The sequence below is a fragment of the Oryza glaberrima genome, chromosome 4 (genome assembly GCF_000147395.1).
Source record: "Oryza glaberrima chromosome 4, OglaRS2, whole genome shotgun sequence".
In the NCBI taxonomy this organism is placed as follows: domain Eukaryota; kingdom Viridiplantae; phylum Streptophyta; class Magnoliopsida; order Poales; family Poaceae; genus Oryza; species Oryza glaberrima.
In genome coordinates this window covers 16,779,620-16,797,405 of record NC_068329.1, presented here as the reverse complement: position 1 = coordinate 16,797,405, position 17,786 = coordinate 16,779,620, and the positions used below count along the sequence as shown (strand labels likewise).

General features: G+C 40.9%; 1 protein-coding gene across 1 annotated transcript; it reads right to left on the bottom strand.

Annotated features, from left to right (window-relative positions):
* Positions 1–2,745: 2,745 nt before the first annotated feature.
* Positions 2,746–15,348, bottom strand: LOC127771264 (protein LAX PANICLE 2). Its single transcript, XM_052297131.1, has 4 exons — positions 14,295–15,348; positions 13,875–13,925; positions 13,580–13,652; positions 2,746–3,581 (listed from the first exon to the last, which is right to left on the bottom strand). The coding sequence occupies exons 1-4, from the start codon at positions 15,164–15,166 to the stop codon at positions 3,411–3,413; spliced, it is 1,167 nt and encodes a 388-aa protein (XP_052153091.1). The 5' UTR covers positions 15,167–15,348; the 3' UTR covers positions 2,746–3,410.
* Between the last annotated feature and the right edge of the window lie 2,438 nt (positions 15,349–17,786).

Sequence of the window (17,786 nt, the reverse complement as noted above, 5' to 3'; positions counted from 1 at the left end):
GAGTGCAAAATGGCAATTCTTCCAATTCAAGTGCTTTCAGAGCCTTTGAGGTTCTCCAGCCTTAAAGCAATCAGATGATCATGACGATGATGATATATCCACACAATTTATGCTTGCAGCCTTGCACAATATGCTCTTGCCCCATTGCATGGATTCCAATCAAGATAGTGAGCTTCTGAATCATCCTTGTCCTCCTTAATATAATGATGATGCAGGGATCTCCTGTGTGTTTAAGGAAAAGAAAGCATAAATTTCACAAAACTACAAATACTATGATCAAATTATCACAAAACTACACATTTAACACTAAATTTATCACAAAACTATACATTTAAGATGAAGTGTCACAAAACTACATGTTTAGTAACTAAACTGTTACAAAACTACTGGTTTAGAACCAATTTAGTCACAACGCAATAATGTATATAGCTCCAACATAACAATGGTGCCATGGATTTAAACTCCAAAAGTTATAGTTTTGTGATAACTTCAATATTAAATATGCATTTTTATGATACTTAACCTTAAATCTGTAGTTTTATGATACATTGGTACTAAATCTGTAGTTTTGTGATACAACGTCTTAAATATATAGTTTTGTGACAATTTAGTCAAAATACCTGTAATTTTGTGAAATTTACTTAAAAAAAAAGAACTTCTAATCATCTCCTTCTTCAAATAGTACATGATTCTGACCAGTCATGGATAGCATCTGATTGCTTTCGAGCTGCCGCGCCACCTGAAATCAGAAGCTTCAATGCAACCATGAGTTGAAATGTCTGGCTACAGTGGCTTAAACAGCTATGTTTTTATGAGCATTTGCTAAATTCAGAATTAGAATTTGAGCTTCTGCGTTCGACACGTGCCCTTCCTTTTTTCCTCTTGAATTCCTATTGGTTGTAACAGGCGAACTGATGGTCTCTGTCTATGATAATCAGTCTGAACTAAACCTGTTTGTTGCCCCATGCACATTATCAGAGCTCTCTTTCAAGCAGGTGCTCCGATCAGTTGGCACATTTGTCATGTGCTGATTTTGATCATGCAAGGAGGAATCTTTCTTCATGCATTCGTTGCACCTGAAGCCAATTGGGTTTTTTGCTGTCCCCTGGCATAATTAGTAGTTATATTTGTATATGATTTTCTGTAACTTCATGGCCATTTCCTGAACCTGAAGAGCACTGAACAATATGGACATGGACTGACCACTTGCCGGCCGCACAATGACGCTGCCGTTGCATCTAAGGAGAGGAAGCTTCAGAAAATAAAATCCATGGTGCCCAACTTGCAGTTGTAGGAATCCACCGTACCATGATGTCAGTCTCACCTGTGCTGATGCCAAATACGGCACACCAAGGGTGAGGTCTCACGACTCGCGATACTGATTTCAATATTGAGTTGCGTACACCAACCAGTTCGCTCCGAAAAAGCTTAAGCTGATGAGGAAAAGAAGCGCGATGTACTTCAAAATTCAGAAAACAGCAACTGAGATGACAAAAAGAGCATGAATGTGTGCTGGTATACTTAGTTTTCAAGGTCACTTTTTATTTCTCACCTCTGTCCTACAAATCCTCACCAGACTTTATACAACAAGAATATCCCCATCATCAGACATTTGTTCTAAGTGAGTGTTTGTCAGTGAGCAATAGAGACTTAAAACTGCAGGTCTGCAAAAAAAAAGGGGGAAGAGCTAGCGGTAGCACACCCTAACAGCTGCAGCATTGTTATCATTATCTAGTGGAACAGTTCTGGAATCTCTGGTTGTTCAGGTGTTCTTGTCAAGGCCACACCACAAGCACCCCTGATGATAAAAATCTCTGGTTAAACCTATTCAATCCAAAGCTTGTCAGGAAGCCTCAGTGCACTGAACTGAATTTGCCTGATCCTGCACTAGATAATGATAACAATGCTCCTGGGGAGCTCAGTTTGAGCTCAGGGGAGGGCTTAATCTACGCTTAGTTTGCCTAACTCTGCACTGAACTGAACACTTGTCTTTCTTGTGCAGAAGAATAGTGTGTGTTGGACTGTCCCTTTGCGTGTATCTATTCCTCTGAAGTTGCTTGACCTCATCTCTGCATCACACTTGTCTCAACTCCTACTGCTGATGGTGACCTGCTACTGGCGCTGGCATCTGGGGATCGGAGTGAGTGAGTGCACTTCGTTTCTCAGAGGTATTTGGTCACACATTGGCATCCTCATGAGTAGCTTTCAAATCCGATTATTTTACCTCTCCCATTGGTGCTAATGTTAATGTTTTCCCACTTTTGCTGTAAGCATGTAACTGGCTATACGAAACTTCGCGCTGTCTTGCACGGGTCGTTTCGAGAAAAGGTAACTGGTTATAGAATTTTTACTTCTTGTCGTGATCTGACCGTTTCCAAAGGCGAAAACGGGCGCTTCTCGTCCTCGCTCCTGTTTCGTCAAAAGCAACATAAGGTTTGTAAATTTGTTTTTTTTCAGAGATTTTAGTTGTACTTGATGTGATGTGGATGTGTGTTATTTTTTTTTATCCCACTTCTTTTGTTACATGGATGCATGTTAGAATGGAAATTTTGGTAGTTTCCTGCAGGATGAACCTGAAGGACCTTTAATAAGGTTTTATCAGTTTACAATGGAGTTGCTTTAAGTTTTGCACTGTGAATAAAAAGTAAAGCAACTGACAAAAATCTCTGAATTGATGGATAGATAAGACGCTTCAAATTGAGTAAAGCAACTGAACTGTTGTGGCCACAAAACCACTCAACAAAATTCAAGAAGTTTCAGGGTTAAGTCATGAACAAATAAAATGCTCAGTAAAAGGGGGCCAAATTTGCTCCCTGAAGATGTTTAGTAAGGGGGGAACATTGGCTGCTTCCAACAACAAAGAACAGAAGCAAGCAGCAGACAATAAAATGTCAACTAACAGCCGGAATCTGAAATTAAAATTAGTAAATCAGATGAACTGAAGGGCCAAAATGGCTTGGAAGTGCACCCTCACAAATTTGATCTAAGTCCTGTCAAGCAACTTCCAAGCTGTTTTCTCCCACAATTTTCACTGAGAGAAAACAAGCCGGTATACAAAAGGGGTGGACTACGAAAACACATCCTCCGGTGCGCCGATGAATTTACCGCGCAAATTGTTGTCAGGGGGAAGAACTTTTTTTTTTTTCAAAAAAAAAAAATTCCATCCCACACCTTCTCTTCAATTGTTCATCATCATCGGATCAGCAGCGACGCGCGAAAAGCCCCGAGGCGGTCGGGAAATTTCTCATCCGTCATTCCACCTACATTTTGCCGGCCACCGCCATCGTCACCGCGGTACCGGCAAAAGTTGTTAGAAGAGAGGGGGGGAGTAGAATCTACATTTTTTTTTTGTTGTTGTGAGAGTGTTGGGTCATTGATCAGAGAGGGAGCTAGGAAGAAGGAGCTGTCTACTAGGGCCTTCTGCCATACTGCAAAACCATGATGTGCTGGTGGTGGTCAGCGGTTGGTATGTCCGGCGCGGCCGACGGCGACACGGCGTCTCTCCGGCACCAGATGCTGTCACGGACATGCTGCAATGTCAGGATCGGGAGGAGCTGTCTCCCTCTGCATGTTATCTCCACCTGCACACATCGCACATTTCTGAATTTTTCAGTTGTTCAGTTCAGCTCAGCATTTTGTAACAAGGAAACAAAAGCATGTTCAGAGATCAGGCAAAACAATATATGTATATATACTTTGTTCTGAAAGATAAATTGGATGGTTTCTGAATTCAAGATGAATTGGATGGTTTCTGAATTCTGATCAGATCAACAAACAGGCCTTGAACTGATTACAAATTCAAGAACATCAATTATGTTACTGTAAGGTGAGGTGAGGCATGCAAATATGCAAATTGCTTCCGGTGGAGAGTTAGACAGTGATGTGATGGTCTTCTCCTTTTCGGCAACAACAAAGATGAAAGATGAATTGTAAGAAACTAAGCATGTTCAGAGATCAGGCAAAACGATGCACATACTTTCTTCTGAAAGATGAATTGGATGGTTTCTGAATTCTGATGAGATTAACAAACAAGCCTTGAATTTGATTACAAGCTAGTCAAGAATTATGTTACTGTGAGGTGAGGTGAGGTGAGGTGAGGAATGCAAAAATGCAATTTGCTTCTGGTGGAGAGTTAGACAGTGATAGATGTGAAGGACTTTCTCCTTTTCGGCAACAACAAACAACATATATTGCAGATCTTCAGTGCAGTACACTGCTGCTGTGGCTGTGTCTAAATGCGTCCTATAAAGTTATACTAGTACCCATATATGCATGCACAAAAGATGCACATACACACGCAGACAAATCCAAGTGATGACTGATGCTGATTCCTGATTCCTTGTGGTGGTTTGCAGTGATGGCATTTCACTAGCTATAGCTATCTTCTCCTCTCACATGACAGATCGATGCCCCAACCAACCAAACCTGCTGCAGGGGATGGTTTAAGGCTAAGCTAAACTATGCTAAACGTGCTTGCAATTACAAAGCACAGATCCATCTGATGAGATGCCATATGCCTATACTATTAATTAATTACTTATTGCCTAATCACTTTGCTATTAATGAATCTATTGCAAATGCATATGCATGTACTGATGTAGTACTTCCTCCCATTTCTTTTTTTTTAACTAATCACCACCAGCTCAAGTCAATGAGTGTGAGTCACTAAAAACAAGTACTCCTCCCTACCCAGCTTGCTCAAAACAACACCCCTACCATAAACAAACAAACAAGAGAGCTTCACATTTATCAAGCATGATCTAAGAAAAGGATGCTGATTGATTGATTGATGGATTGATTATTCTCCAATTCCTTCCCTAAATTGTCCATGAGTGTATGCATTATGCTTAAGTGAACCCCATGCCCGTGTGAGACGCCACCATTTTGCCGGTGTTGTAGCATCTCTTGGCCTTGCTAGTTCACCAAACATGCCATGGCATGACAACAACTTCTGGCCCTACTCCTGATTATGCATGATTCTTTTCTAGGTGATGGCATTGCATTTGCCACCGACATGGTATAGCTCGCTGTAGCACCAACAGTGACAGCAGATCATGGTACACAAAACCTAAAATAGACCTTGTGATGCAGCTCCCTAAATAAATAGCGTTGTTGGCTTAAGATAGCTAATTAATAACACAAAGTCGATCAAGTATGAGATAATTGGCCACAGGGATGTCATGGCAAATTAATTTTGCAGCACTACATACAGCAGCTGATTAATTAGTTCAGATGCATGAATAATGGGGCATTATGCTTCACATGTTTGTAGATTGAATCCTAACCTTTTTGAAGAAGACTGAAGCCTAACCTATTAGCAATGCAACCGACGCCAATTATTTTTCTTTGTGGACAATCTTAGATAGGGCATTATGTTATTTCTTTCCATGTCAACGTCAATATATAGGAGTTCGTACTTGTGGGGAGACTATTTCTTTCTAGGTAATTTTAAATACACACACTCATTTCACCACAGGGTGTTTACTAATTGTGCAATAAGAACTGCATTCAGCATTAAAAGTTCTTTTGTTTCAATTCATCTACTTCATTTTTTTTATTTCAAACTAATCTTTCAAAAACATGAACATTTTTTTTTGCCTTCACATGTTTTCTTAACATTCTTTTGACGTCAGTGTATTCTGATGAAAAATACTAATGCCACTTATACTCATTGTATATATATATGCCAAGTTATTTTCTAAAAGAACACCCATATATCAAGAAAGTACTCATCAAAAGCCCATATTAGTGACCATATACATACAAACGAAGAGGCAAGGGCCATACCAAAAGACAAATGTATATCAAGCTATTAATAATTTGACGTATATAACACCTAATACTTATTCTATTAGTGGTCCAGTATATCATGGAGGCGAAAAAATAAATACGAGAAATACGACATACCTACTACCTCTACCTGTAGAGAACCCTACGAACATATGACCTTAAGAAAAGATATTTGATTAGTCAAAATATGCTATACATCAAATTGCATCAGGCTGTCTCATTCTATACACCGTACCTAATTGGACTAAAAAATCAAAATAAACCATCTACAAGCTCTCTCATGTTAATGAAACAAATGTGTTGAAGGATGGAAGTAGACGAAATCTTGAACTCAACAGTTAACTGTGGATTGAGATGTTTTCGCTACAAGAAAAACTAATGTTGAGACGGCGTTTTTAGAGCTATTTTTTTTGTTTCTCTAAAAAATTAGTAGTTTCATATCCTAGAGGTGTTTCTCAATTAGAAACATTTGAGTAGTACTCCACCTAGCTACAAGAACAATGTTCAAGCTCAACCTGTACAGATAGCATGACAAATTAACTACTTCTGACGACAAACCAATTACTTTATCTCTGTAGAAATTGCCAAACATAAAGCTCATATGCTACTTATGAAATTTAATTCATCAATCTAGCTTGTTTGTTAAATGCTCTAAGGAACTTCAGAACCTATAAATTGTTTTCATCAGTGAATATATAATATATCATCAAATTGTGATCTTATTTGCACACTGGTAATCTATTATATATTATAGCAGTACACAGACCAAGATGTCATCCTAAGAAATCTGATTTGAATGATTTGCATAAAAAATGTAGTTAATTGATTTTATGTGATGACAAAAGTTGTTCCAAATTTCTGCAAACGGAAACGGTGTTTCCTACAAGAAATTAAGAACTGCAAATTGCAGTGAACAAATGTAGGAAAGTTCCATTCCACATTCTTAACCTTCAAAAACTGCCTTGTTAGTTCAACCTAGCTATAGGACAAGGATCAAAATAATATTAACCCCCTATTGCTAGATCTAACATGATCATGTGGGCATGCATTTTTCTACACAGGTTGCAACCCTCCACCAATCAAAAACAGCCAAACATGAGGAGTTATAAAACCCTAATCATGCACCACACTAACAACAAAACAAAAGCAAAGGGAAGGGAAGAAAATACTATACTAGCACTGACACCAATCCACGAATCTTTAGTCACATCGATCATGCACACATATGTATGCATGACAGTGTATATTTAGACGTGCTCAACACTTTGGCAATGAGCACATAATTATTTAAAGACCATCATCGATCAGCACTATATAGTAGTTAATCTTAAAGATCACATAATCATTAATTCATTATAACCCCCTTCCATTAGGTGCCAATTATACGCATGATCATGCATGCACGCATCACATCCTTACAAACAATTAATTGTTGCACGAAACTGGCTTAATTGGTCACAATTTGGTGGCTCATCATCTGATTATATTCCTTTGAAATGCTGTACTTTTCTCCAGGAGTTGTCTATACGTACCTAAGCTAGTACTGTACTATTTGTTAAGCTAATCTACCTGTCCAGTTTATACATATTCTCCTAGCTACAAATCTCTACATTATTATTATTAATCCGGCCTGTACATGACTGATCCCATGGCACTATCTGGCTACGGCCGGCCAGACGTCCAACGTCCCTTAATTTTTCTCCCAGCGTGCATCAATGTGACTCACGAGCTACTAGCCCCAAAATTGCTTACTGATTACAACTAATTAATACTCGAATATTTTCCAAATTAATAACATGCTATATCCAATATTCCTCTTGGAACATATATATATACTACTTGCAGATATATACATTTCATCATATCACACAATTAGTGCCCTGGTACTGAAGATGATGGGAAAAGGAGAGGAGAGGAGACCCAATGGAAGAAGAGGTGTGTATACATGGATGAATTGGATTGATGTGCTAAGTCCCAACCGATCCCCAATAGCCTCCATGGATTAGACTTAGGTGTTAATTACAATACAGTTCACGTTTTGTTGTTTGGGTATTAGCCTTTGGGTAGCAAGTCTACATGCATGCATATGCATGTATGTTACATCACCCTTTGCCCTAGGGAATACTTTTCAATATGTGCAAGACCACAAACAAGTACCCTCCAACCAACACACCCAATTAGGCTTTTCTTTTTAATCTTTTTCTTCTTCTTGTCCTTGATACTATAACACTGGCTAGTGTAATGTGTAATCATGGGCTTTGTACCTCCTCGATTTGGACTTGGTTTATTAGTGGTGATCATGTAGTACTATGGCTAGCTTAATTAGCTGGGGATTAGGAGGAGACGTGCATGCAATAAATGTTGCATTGCATAGCGACTCAGGTGTGCTTAAAATATTAGGTTTTGCTGCTGCTGCTGCTGCTGCTGCTGTTGGTAGGTTCCTTTGCTGGAATTCCCTCTTAATTCCTATTGACAATTGGTAGGTGCACCAAGTGCATGCTTTTCCTACACAAATATACTAGTACTAACTAAGAACAAATCAATGCAACTTGTGCATTATATTGCCCCCAAATTTAGCTCCTCTCTCTACAACCAAAAGAGCATGCATATGGTCCCCTTCAGTTCATGCATATGAGAAAGAAAGTACTACTACCAATTTAAAAGGAGAGAATATATATAGATGCATGTACTCCTACACACACTAAAGCTAAATTAGCTAGTATCCATTTCAGTGCCCCCTTCTCTCCACAACCCCATGTTTCAAGGGATCTAAAGTGCATGCAATTGCTCCATTTTTTTTATTAAGAAACTAATTAAATGACACGTTTGATCGATCGATCGATCGATTAGAGAGATAATTAAGCTGGCTGGCTACGTCTAGTTCTTGACGCATGCAACAAACGTAGCCCATGCAAGAGGGAAACTCCATGTAGTTGTGTTCCTATTAGTCAGTTGTGGTCCAATTTTGATCTATTCCTTTCCTTTGCTTCTCTTTCATTGTGGTGTCACACTGCACCTTCTCATCAACTTGGCATCGCTCTCTCTCTCAATTTTTTGGATGGCCCCCACTCCCATGCACATTTTCTCTCTCCTAAAAACCAATCATATATGGGCATAAAACTAGTGTTGCTGTGGAACTTTTTCATTGGCTATAGCTTACATGGGGGCCACATATATTCCACACAAAGTGCACCACTTAAGGGTTCTAAGATTTGTCATATTTATAAATATCTAACCACACAACCCAATTAAGCTATATATCTAAGTCATCTTAGCTTACTACTAATTAGGTTTTTTTTTTTTTGCCTTTGATTGGAATGAAATGAAAAATTTTGAGCATCTATCTTAGAAGGTCTCTACATCACATAAGCAGCTAGCTTGGCTTCCAAGGGGTTCACAAGTAAGTGAGGTAAGCTCAACGATAGCATGACGCAGTAAAGCACATCATGGAAGCCTTTACCGTTTGGTCCTTGTACTACAGCCGCCTAATTGGTACGTATATATTCCAATCAAAAATTCAAAAGGCGATAATGTTGCTCAAAGAACCTTTTTCTTCTTTTTTTTTCCTCCAAAAGCGAAAACTGATCGAATCTTCAAGAACATTGTACCAGATCTAACTAAGAGGGCAGAATAATCGTAAGTAGCTAGCTACCTAGCTGAGTGATCGATCTGACCAGATCAAAATACATAGGGACTTGAGTATAATTAGTTCTCGTGGACTTTGATCTGATTCTATTCGTAGTTGAACCTGTTCACGAATTTTATTTCGTTTATTTCTTCTCATATTGTGATGGACCAAATTTGTTGGCATATATATTAGGATCGAAAAATCGTTGACGATCTCGATCTCTGCCACTTACAATTCCCCGTCTTAAAGTTGTCTGTACTGCTGGCTTGGATGCTTGGCTACATTAAGTGCACGACTAGGATGTATATCTAGCAAATGTGGGAAAGGGCATCAAATTAAGAGTATTCAAGCTCTCTCTCTCTACTAGAGACAAACAAGAAAGTACAATTTCATACGAACGCATAAAGCGCAAAGAACCGTTCGGTGATGTGTAGCATATATTAATATCAAAGCCTGAATATATAGATGGAATCTTTTGATTAGCTACGACTTGCCACTAAGCACACACATTAATATACATATCCTAATCAAAGCATGGTCACATTCCATATTCTGTATGCATTTGTTAAATTAATCCACAAGCTAGTAGGTCATGAGAAGCTAGCTAGCTCTTTCACTACTCAAGACTGACACATGTTTCAGCCAGCCTTAGCTAGTTAAAACCATCTCTTTCTAGAGAAGAACCTCCTCAATTATTGTTAAAGTTTCAGGGTAATATAAAATCGGTTGGTAGAGACAAAGTTGACTCAGGAAATATTTATTTGCATGGCATCTTTGCAAAGGGAGAGAACAGATTAATTAATTGATATATGTATGTGCATGCATGGCGTCGGTAAAGCTAGCTAGGTCCATTTCATTAGGAGTGTAGTACTAGATGATAGTTACAAAACTAAAGATGCAATTAAACGTTTGCACTCTCAAGTTGCACGCTCAGCTGATTGATCGTTTCTAGCTAATTCTGATCAGTACTAAATCGTACGTGCACGGCGTTAGTTAGCGGAATAAAAAAACTGCCATGATAGGGGCTGGCCATTGGTACTAAATAGTACAAATCTGAAGCAAAGTGTTTTTTTTCTAGATTGTTAAATATTCTTTTTTTTCCTAAAAGCAAACCTCAATATCGATTTTAATTAAGGCAATATTTGTGGGTTTTGTGATTATTTGAAAATTAAACGCATGTGATTTTTAATTCCAGGAATACCCATCAAGTGTTTTATCGAGCACCCGCAAATAAAAAGAACTAAATATTAAGTGTTTCATCCAGGCTTTAAATTTTTTACTTTTGAAAAAAAATGTTCTCATGCGTGTTTACAGGTGGAACCCCTTCCAAAACTAAACTATGTGTGCCATTTATTAGAATTAGCCGCCTAACAAGTAAAGTTTTCTTACGATTATTTTCAAAACCTTGAAGAATGACAACGAAAATGTGTTTCTACAAACGTTTAACTAGCTATGTGAAAAGTGGCTCGTCTCGGCATCGGTTCAGAAAAGACAGACCGAAATTTCACCTAAAAATCCTAGCTATTTATAGCCAAGCCATGTCAGCTCCCATTTTGCCTACTCCGAAAGTCTGAACTTAGGGGTAGCATGCAGCAGCTAATTAATATGCTGATCAGCATTTTTCCTATCATATATAACCGGCTGATGCAATCAAATTTCCGTAATACCTACTTTTATTACGAGTGTATTATACTGTGTATTCTAACACATAAAACCGTATAAAAAAGAGGACTAGAATCAGATAGTAGAAAAGGGAGAGGCTGAAATTGGAAATATGCATACTACACAAACTGCTCTTCTATTCTAAACAAAGGCACTTAGGATTCCCTTGGGGATGCAGTGTGGTGGTCAATGCACGTCCTAGGTAAGTATATGGCCATTTCGACCCCCCTATATTTTTGTGTATATATAGCTCTCATCAGTGTGGGATATGCTGTTTGCTTCAGAGGCCTGTGGTTAGCCAGTCAATTCCTATATGATTATATAAAATACGTTACATGATAAATTAATTAGTTTTCTAGCTATGCGTGTGTATACACGTATCACCTAATTATATATAGATATATATTAATTTTACGACCAAAATTACATATACATTGATCGGTTTTTTCATATCAGGCAGAACCCCACTGTGTATTTCAGACTTTTTTTTTTGTTTTGGTGAGGACAGATTTGTGGTATACGAATGTACATGCATGCATGGTATTTCTACCAAGTTTGCATAATATTTTGTAAGATTTGTATTGTATTGTATTGTATAGATGTATATACTGCATGCATGTTAATTAGACACCTTGATCAGGTTAGCTGCCCTTTTACATCATTGGGTAGCCATATACTAGTATAGAGTTGCTGGGGTAGTACACTGCTGCAACCCACGTATATTTCTTTTTGTATATATATGCATAAGATTCCATGAGCATGGAACCCATTTTGCATGGGGTATATATTGATGATGGAAATGGGCAGGCAGACTAGCTAGGCGACTGAAAGGTCCATTTGAGAAGAGAATATATGGAAAACATAGATAAGAAAAACAAAGATGGAGTACTCTTTGGGGGGCCATGGGTGTGTGTAGACTATATAGTATATATGGATTTTGTATTTGTGTGTGTGTGTGCTAGCTTTGTGTACTCTTGAACAAAAAGAAGCCTATCATTGCAGTTACTGAGAGCAAATGCAGGCTTGCTAGCCAGGCCTATTGAGTGCAAAAGGAAGCAAGATCTCCAAGTCATTATGAAAGGGATCCATCCCCAGTGATGGAGCAAGAAATTTTGTGTGTGTATGTGTTTGTTCATGTGCACACATACATGTGTACATACACACTCTCTCACAGGGAGAGAGAGAGAAAGAGAGGCACATATATACATATACTCAAAAGCCCTACTTGATGCTTCCATATGGTGAGGATGGTGCATAGCTTTCAGTGATACATGGTAGGTGAAGGAGGGCTTTTTCTAGGGCACCATCTATGTCACTCAAGACTCACACTACTTTACACAAACACAGCCCTCACAAACTAGCTTAGCTAGTACTAGTATAGATCAGTATATAGATTATGCATGTATATATGCATGCATGCATCCATCTACTCATGTATGTGGCCTTTGTAGTACAAATATACTAAGTATATGTGTGTATAGCCCTGTAGCTATACTAGCTGCATGCATGCATTGCATATGCTCTCTTCCATCTGAGGCATTGCAAAGAGGAAGGAAGAAGAAGCTTATAGCTATAGCTATAGCTAAAGGAGAAAAGGCCTTGGCAATGATGAGCTCCTTAGCCATTTCCTGACCCCCTATGTCTTAGCTTCATAGGAAAAGAAAGAACAGAAAGGTGTGTGAGCACTCTAGCTACATCCCCTAAGCTCTAATCTAGTACCATATACATCTCTCTCTTGCAAGAAGAGCCAAGAGGGGAGCAGCAACAGCCTATCCATCACTAGCCAGTGATAACTAACCATCTATCTAACCCCTCTCACTACTCTTGATTTCACTTTCATTGCCCCTCTCTCTCTCTCACTCACTATTGTTTCTCTCTCTCTAGAGGATGGATGGAATGGAATGGAATGGCATGGATGGAGAAGCTCTTGTCAAGTGGTGAGGGGGGGCTGATGTGCCACCCAAGACACACACCCCTCACCTACAACCACAAGGAAGTGATGAAGAAAGAGGAGGAGGAGGAGGAGGAGGAGCAAAGCTGCTATTGCTATAGCTTAGCTTTGTGTGTTGTCACTCACACACTTAATACTATTTGTACACACATGCTTTAGTATACTTGCAAGGATGAGGTGTGCACACACACACATAGTACACATATGTGTATATTTTTGTAGCCCCACATCAGTATGGTACAACTAGTCCCTTTTCTAGCTCTAATGTTCCTTTCATCACCGATGTTGGAAAAAGCAAGCTCTAAGGGGGGAAGAGAAGGGAAAAAAAAACAAACATGCACCATGACCATGGTACTACTACTACTTAGTAAAATAAAAAAGAACACAATGGATAGATAAATAGTAGTAGAGAATTTGTGTAAAGCCACCACAACAACAAAAAGAGATGGGAGAAAAAGGCACAAGCAAGCCACACAAGAGAAAAAAAAACTGCAAATGCTTCAAGAAAGGAGATGGCTAGATTAACTAATTGGGATTAGTGTAAATACCTCTGATTCATCTTCCAATCCAAGCTTGTTAACCAGGTACTTGGTCAGCAACCTTACTGTCACCCTCCCATCCCTGAATTTGAAGATCAGAGACAAAAATAAGTTAAGCGCATTAAAACCCTTCTAAATGTATTTGTGTGATGTAGAAATTGTATACTGATGCATGCAAAGAAGAAACTGCCTGATAATTCCATGGATTTTGGAGAGGCATTATTGACAAAACACCAGAGAATCCAAATGCAGGATGGGAAATTAATTAAGGTAAGATTAGAAGAGCGTGGTGATAGAATAGTACTTGATCCGTAGGTAGCTCCTTGGAATCTGAGGCAAGAATGGCTCCCTCCCTCTGCAGCACAAATCAAAATTTTTTTTTTAAACAATCAAAGAAGAAACCAAAAAAGTAGTCAAATAAATCGACGCCGAAGAATTTTTATATTTTTGTTCAAGGAAGGATTAATTAATAAAGCAATCAATCAAGCAAGCATCGATCGATCGATCAAATTAAGCAAAGCAAATAATATTAATCATCAGAAGATGACGAGGAGGACGCTGCAGCATTCTGCAGGAATTAATCCGACAAGTTACCGAATCGGATTGCGGTAATTTGTGAGAGGATTAAAAGAGAGGAGAGAGAGGTGAAGTGGTAAAAAAAAGAAAAGAACACATGAAATGCTCCTACGTAGGAGTAGGAGGAGGTGCTAGGCGTGGTACTCACTGGAGCGGCGCGGCCTGGAGCACGAACCAGACGCCGGCGGCGGCGGCGACGGCGGACGGCGGGAGGACGACCCTGATCGCGTCGAAGCCCGAGGAGGCGGGCGGCGTCGTCGTCGGCGCCGCGGCGTAGAACGCGCGGTGTTGGTGGGGGAACGGGAGGAGCGGCGGCGGCGCGGCCACGGGGCTCCACGGTGGCAGCCAGGGCGGGGCGGCGCGCGGCATGTGCGTGGGTATCGACGCCTGCGGAATGCCGGGCATGGCGGGGCCGGGGCGGAGGAAGGATCCCGGCGGCGGCATGCCCGGGAGCACCAGCACGTCGTGGTGGTGGTGGCGCGGCGTCGGCGTCGGCGTCGGCGGCTGCGGCGCGGGCGCCGTCGTGGTGGTGGACGGGAAGAGGTCGTGGTCGGAGCCGGCGGAGGCCCCCGGCGACGCCGGGCCGGTGGCGAGGCGGAGCCAGTCCCTGGTGCCGCCGCCTCCGTTGTTGCTGCTGCTCCCGCCGCTGCTGCTGCCGCTCGTCCCGGCGACCTCCTGGTGGTGGTGGTGGTGGTGGTTGTGGTGTCCGTCTCCGCCCAGCTGCAGCTGGAGCCGCTGGTTCCGCGTCGTCGTCGTCGGCGGCGGCAGCGGCTCCCTCTCCTGAATCCGGTGGTCGTCGTCGTCGGCCTCCCGCGGCGGGGGCTGCTTGGGCGGGTCGTGCTGGTGCTGGTGGTGGTTGATGGGCTCCTGCGCCATGTATCTCGTCGGCCCCCGCGGCGTCACGACGCCGTCGTCGTCGTCGTCGCAACGGGCGGTGGCGCCATGCGCGGCGGCGGCGTGGTCGCGGCGGCGGCGGACGAGGTGCGGGTGCGGGTGCGCCAGGCTCCGAGCCGGGACCATCCGGGCTGCGGGCGCCGTCCGCTCATGCCATCCACCCCGCCCACCCCCACCCCCAGCGCTCGCGCTCGCGCCACCCACCCACCCCTCCTCCTCCTCCTCTCACCCTCGTCGACGCCGGCAGGCCGGCCGCGCAAGTCGCCGCCGGCGAGGAGGAGGCACGCGCGCGCGCACGGTGGCGTGAGAGGAAGAAGCTAAAAGAAAAGAGAGAGAGAGAGAAATGGATAGGAAGAGAGAGAGGATGGGCTTCGGAGATCATCAAATAGTTTCGGCGAGCAAGTGGTAGAGAGAGAAAGTGATGAGAGAGAAGTAAAATTTCCTCTACTCTCTCCCTATAGTATTGTTGATGTCAAACTATTTTAAATTTAACTAAGTTATATTTATATTATTGAATTAGTTGTATAAAATTAATTATTAAGTATATTTTTATAATAAATTTATTTTGGGTTAAAAATATTACTATTTTTTAATATAAACTTGATTAAACTTGAAATATGTTAAGTTTGAAGTCAAACATCTTACAACCTAAAACGGAGAAAAGTATCATTCTCTGTTTTATTTAATTATTTTTTTTTTGATATTTAACGAAGGGGCCTACGGTGAAAATACGGCGATTAGATAAGGGGCTAGGTGCAAATACGGTCTCCCTGTAGGTGGTGCCGGGGTTAAAAATGTACTCCCTCCCTTTTTTTTAATAGATGATGCTGTTGACTTTTTCTTACACGTTTAACTATTCGTTTTATTCAAAAAATTTATGTAATTATAATTTATTTTGTTGTGAGTCGTTTTATCACTCATAGTACTTTAAGTGCGATTTATATCTTATACATTTGCATAAAATTTTTAATAAGACGAATGGTTAAACATGTGAGAAAAAAGTCAACGGTGATATCTATTTAAAAAAATGGAGGTAGTATGCGTTGGCTTGGAATGATTACCCCAGTGGTGGGGGTGGGGCCCATGCAGTGACCAGGAAAAAATAATAAACCGTGATGACGTGGCGTTGCATGCGTAGTCGGAGTTGGGCTGCGCGGTTGGGCTGCAGCCAAGCCGATCCGGCCCCAAGCCTAGAAAGGTCGTCCGAGTTCCGACCCGAGCCGGCCGGCCTATGCGGCGCGCACAGGTCACCCCCACGACCACTTGACACGCCGCCACTTCTACTTACTACTACTCCTAAGTCCTAAGTACTCCTTCCGTAAAAATAAAAAAAAATAATCCAATTTCTAGATTGATACCTAGAATTAGATTTTTTTTAGAACTTTTAGGGTGTTTGCATTTTAAAAAGGTAAACATCTAACGCTCCACAATAAAAAGTATACCACTTAAAAGGTATTTAAGAATTGTTATAGGTATTTAGGTAGGAAGGGTAAAAAGGTAATTTATTTTGAGATGGAGAAGGGTATAATTGTCTCAATATTAGCTCTAGGTACATAGGTACCGCATCGGTACTTTATCTTCTATAATCCTCCACTATGTCATTTACGTGTTTTTTTTTAAGATTTACATTTGGTATCTAACAACATGGTCCAACGCTATTTGGGGGCCTTGGGTGAGTTGGTTTAACCCAACCGAGAAGGAACAGTGCCGATCCTAACACTATTCGTCTTTTTCCTCTGCCCAAGCTTGGGCAAACATGAAGAGGAGGCTAAGGGCGTCGAGGTTCTGGTGGTTGTATGATGACGGCGATGGCGGTAAGACATGTCTCGCGGCTCAGCGCACCCATGGGAAATGGAAGCAGGCACAAAGGACAACAAGAGCGCTCGGAACGCAAGCGCTAGGGTTTGATTTAGGGAAAGAGAGAATGGCAGGTAGCGAGCTTCAGTTGGTATTTCGGCCATCTAAGGGCGTCACCACGCATCCCTGTCGATAGGGATTCCGTTTTCCCGAACTTGTTGACGAAAGTGGTGAGGGAGTGGTTGGGAGCGGTGGAGCTTGATGGCAGGGAGGAAGCATGGCCATGGACAAGAAAGAAGTGGTGGAGGAGAACAAAGGAGATATCAGTCTTCGCTTTTTCTCCCATGCATATCAATTCAATCCACTAAATCCGCGGAAGATTTACTTTGTTTAATTTCCTATTGAACGACACCGATCACATGGAGCTAGCTATTCTCGATTTACAGAAAAATACCATATTTCACTAGTTTATTACTCCACCGCCATCATTTACAATAATGTTATTCCGTACCTTGCCCCTCTCTTAATCAACGGTACATATTGTCCTACCTCTCAGTACTTCTAAATACCTCGCGAACATCGTAAAAGCTCTCTTTTTATTTGACCGAGCGAGTATACCGGCTAAAACAGTACCGGCCCAAAATAATTACTAGTATAATTCTATCTAAGCTATATTTAGCATATACTCCTTCCGTCCCGAACGATAAGACCTATATTTTTTTTCACGGTCATTAATGTTATATTTTGATCATTAATTTTTTTCTTGTTATATTCTCAACAAATATATAATTAGCATCACATGAAAGTACTTTAAAATATAATCTAATGATATAGCATACATAATATTTGTCATATATATGGTTAGTATAATTATTAGTCAAAAGTTAACAAGTTTCATGTATATATGGAGGGAGTATTAAGGTTTGAGAAGGAGGAGTGTAATGCTCCT

What these genes read in the sequence shown, in the direction of transcription:
- LOC127771264 (XM_052297131.1), bottom strand. Translation starts at nt 15,166, where the DNA reads ATGGTCCCGGCTCGGAGCCTGGCGCACCCGCACCCGCACCTCGTCCGC. An exon ending in CTCCAGGCCGCGCCGCTCCA is followed by an intron (nt 13,926 to 14,294) that starts GTGAGTACCACG and finishes TTTGTGCTGCAG; the next exon opens with AGGGAGGGAGCCATTCTTGC. An exon ending in GATTGGAAGATGAATCAGAG is followed by an intron (nt 3,582 to 13,579) that starts GTATTTACACTA and finishes CGATGTGTGCAG; the next exon opens with GTGGAGATAACATGCAGAGG.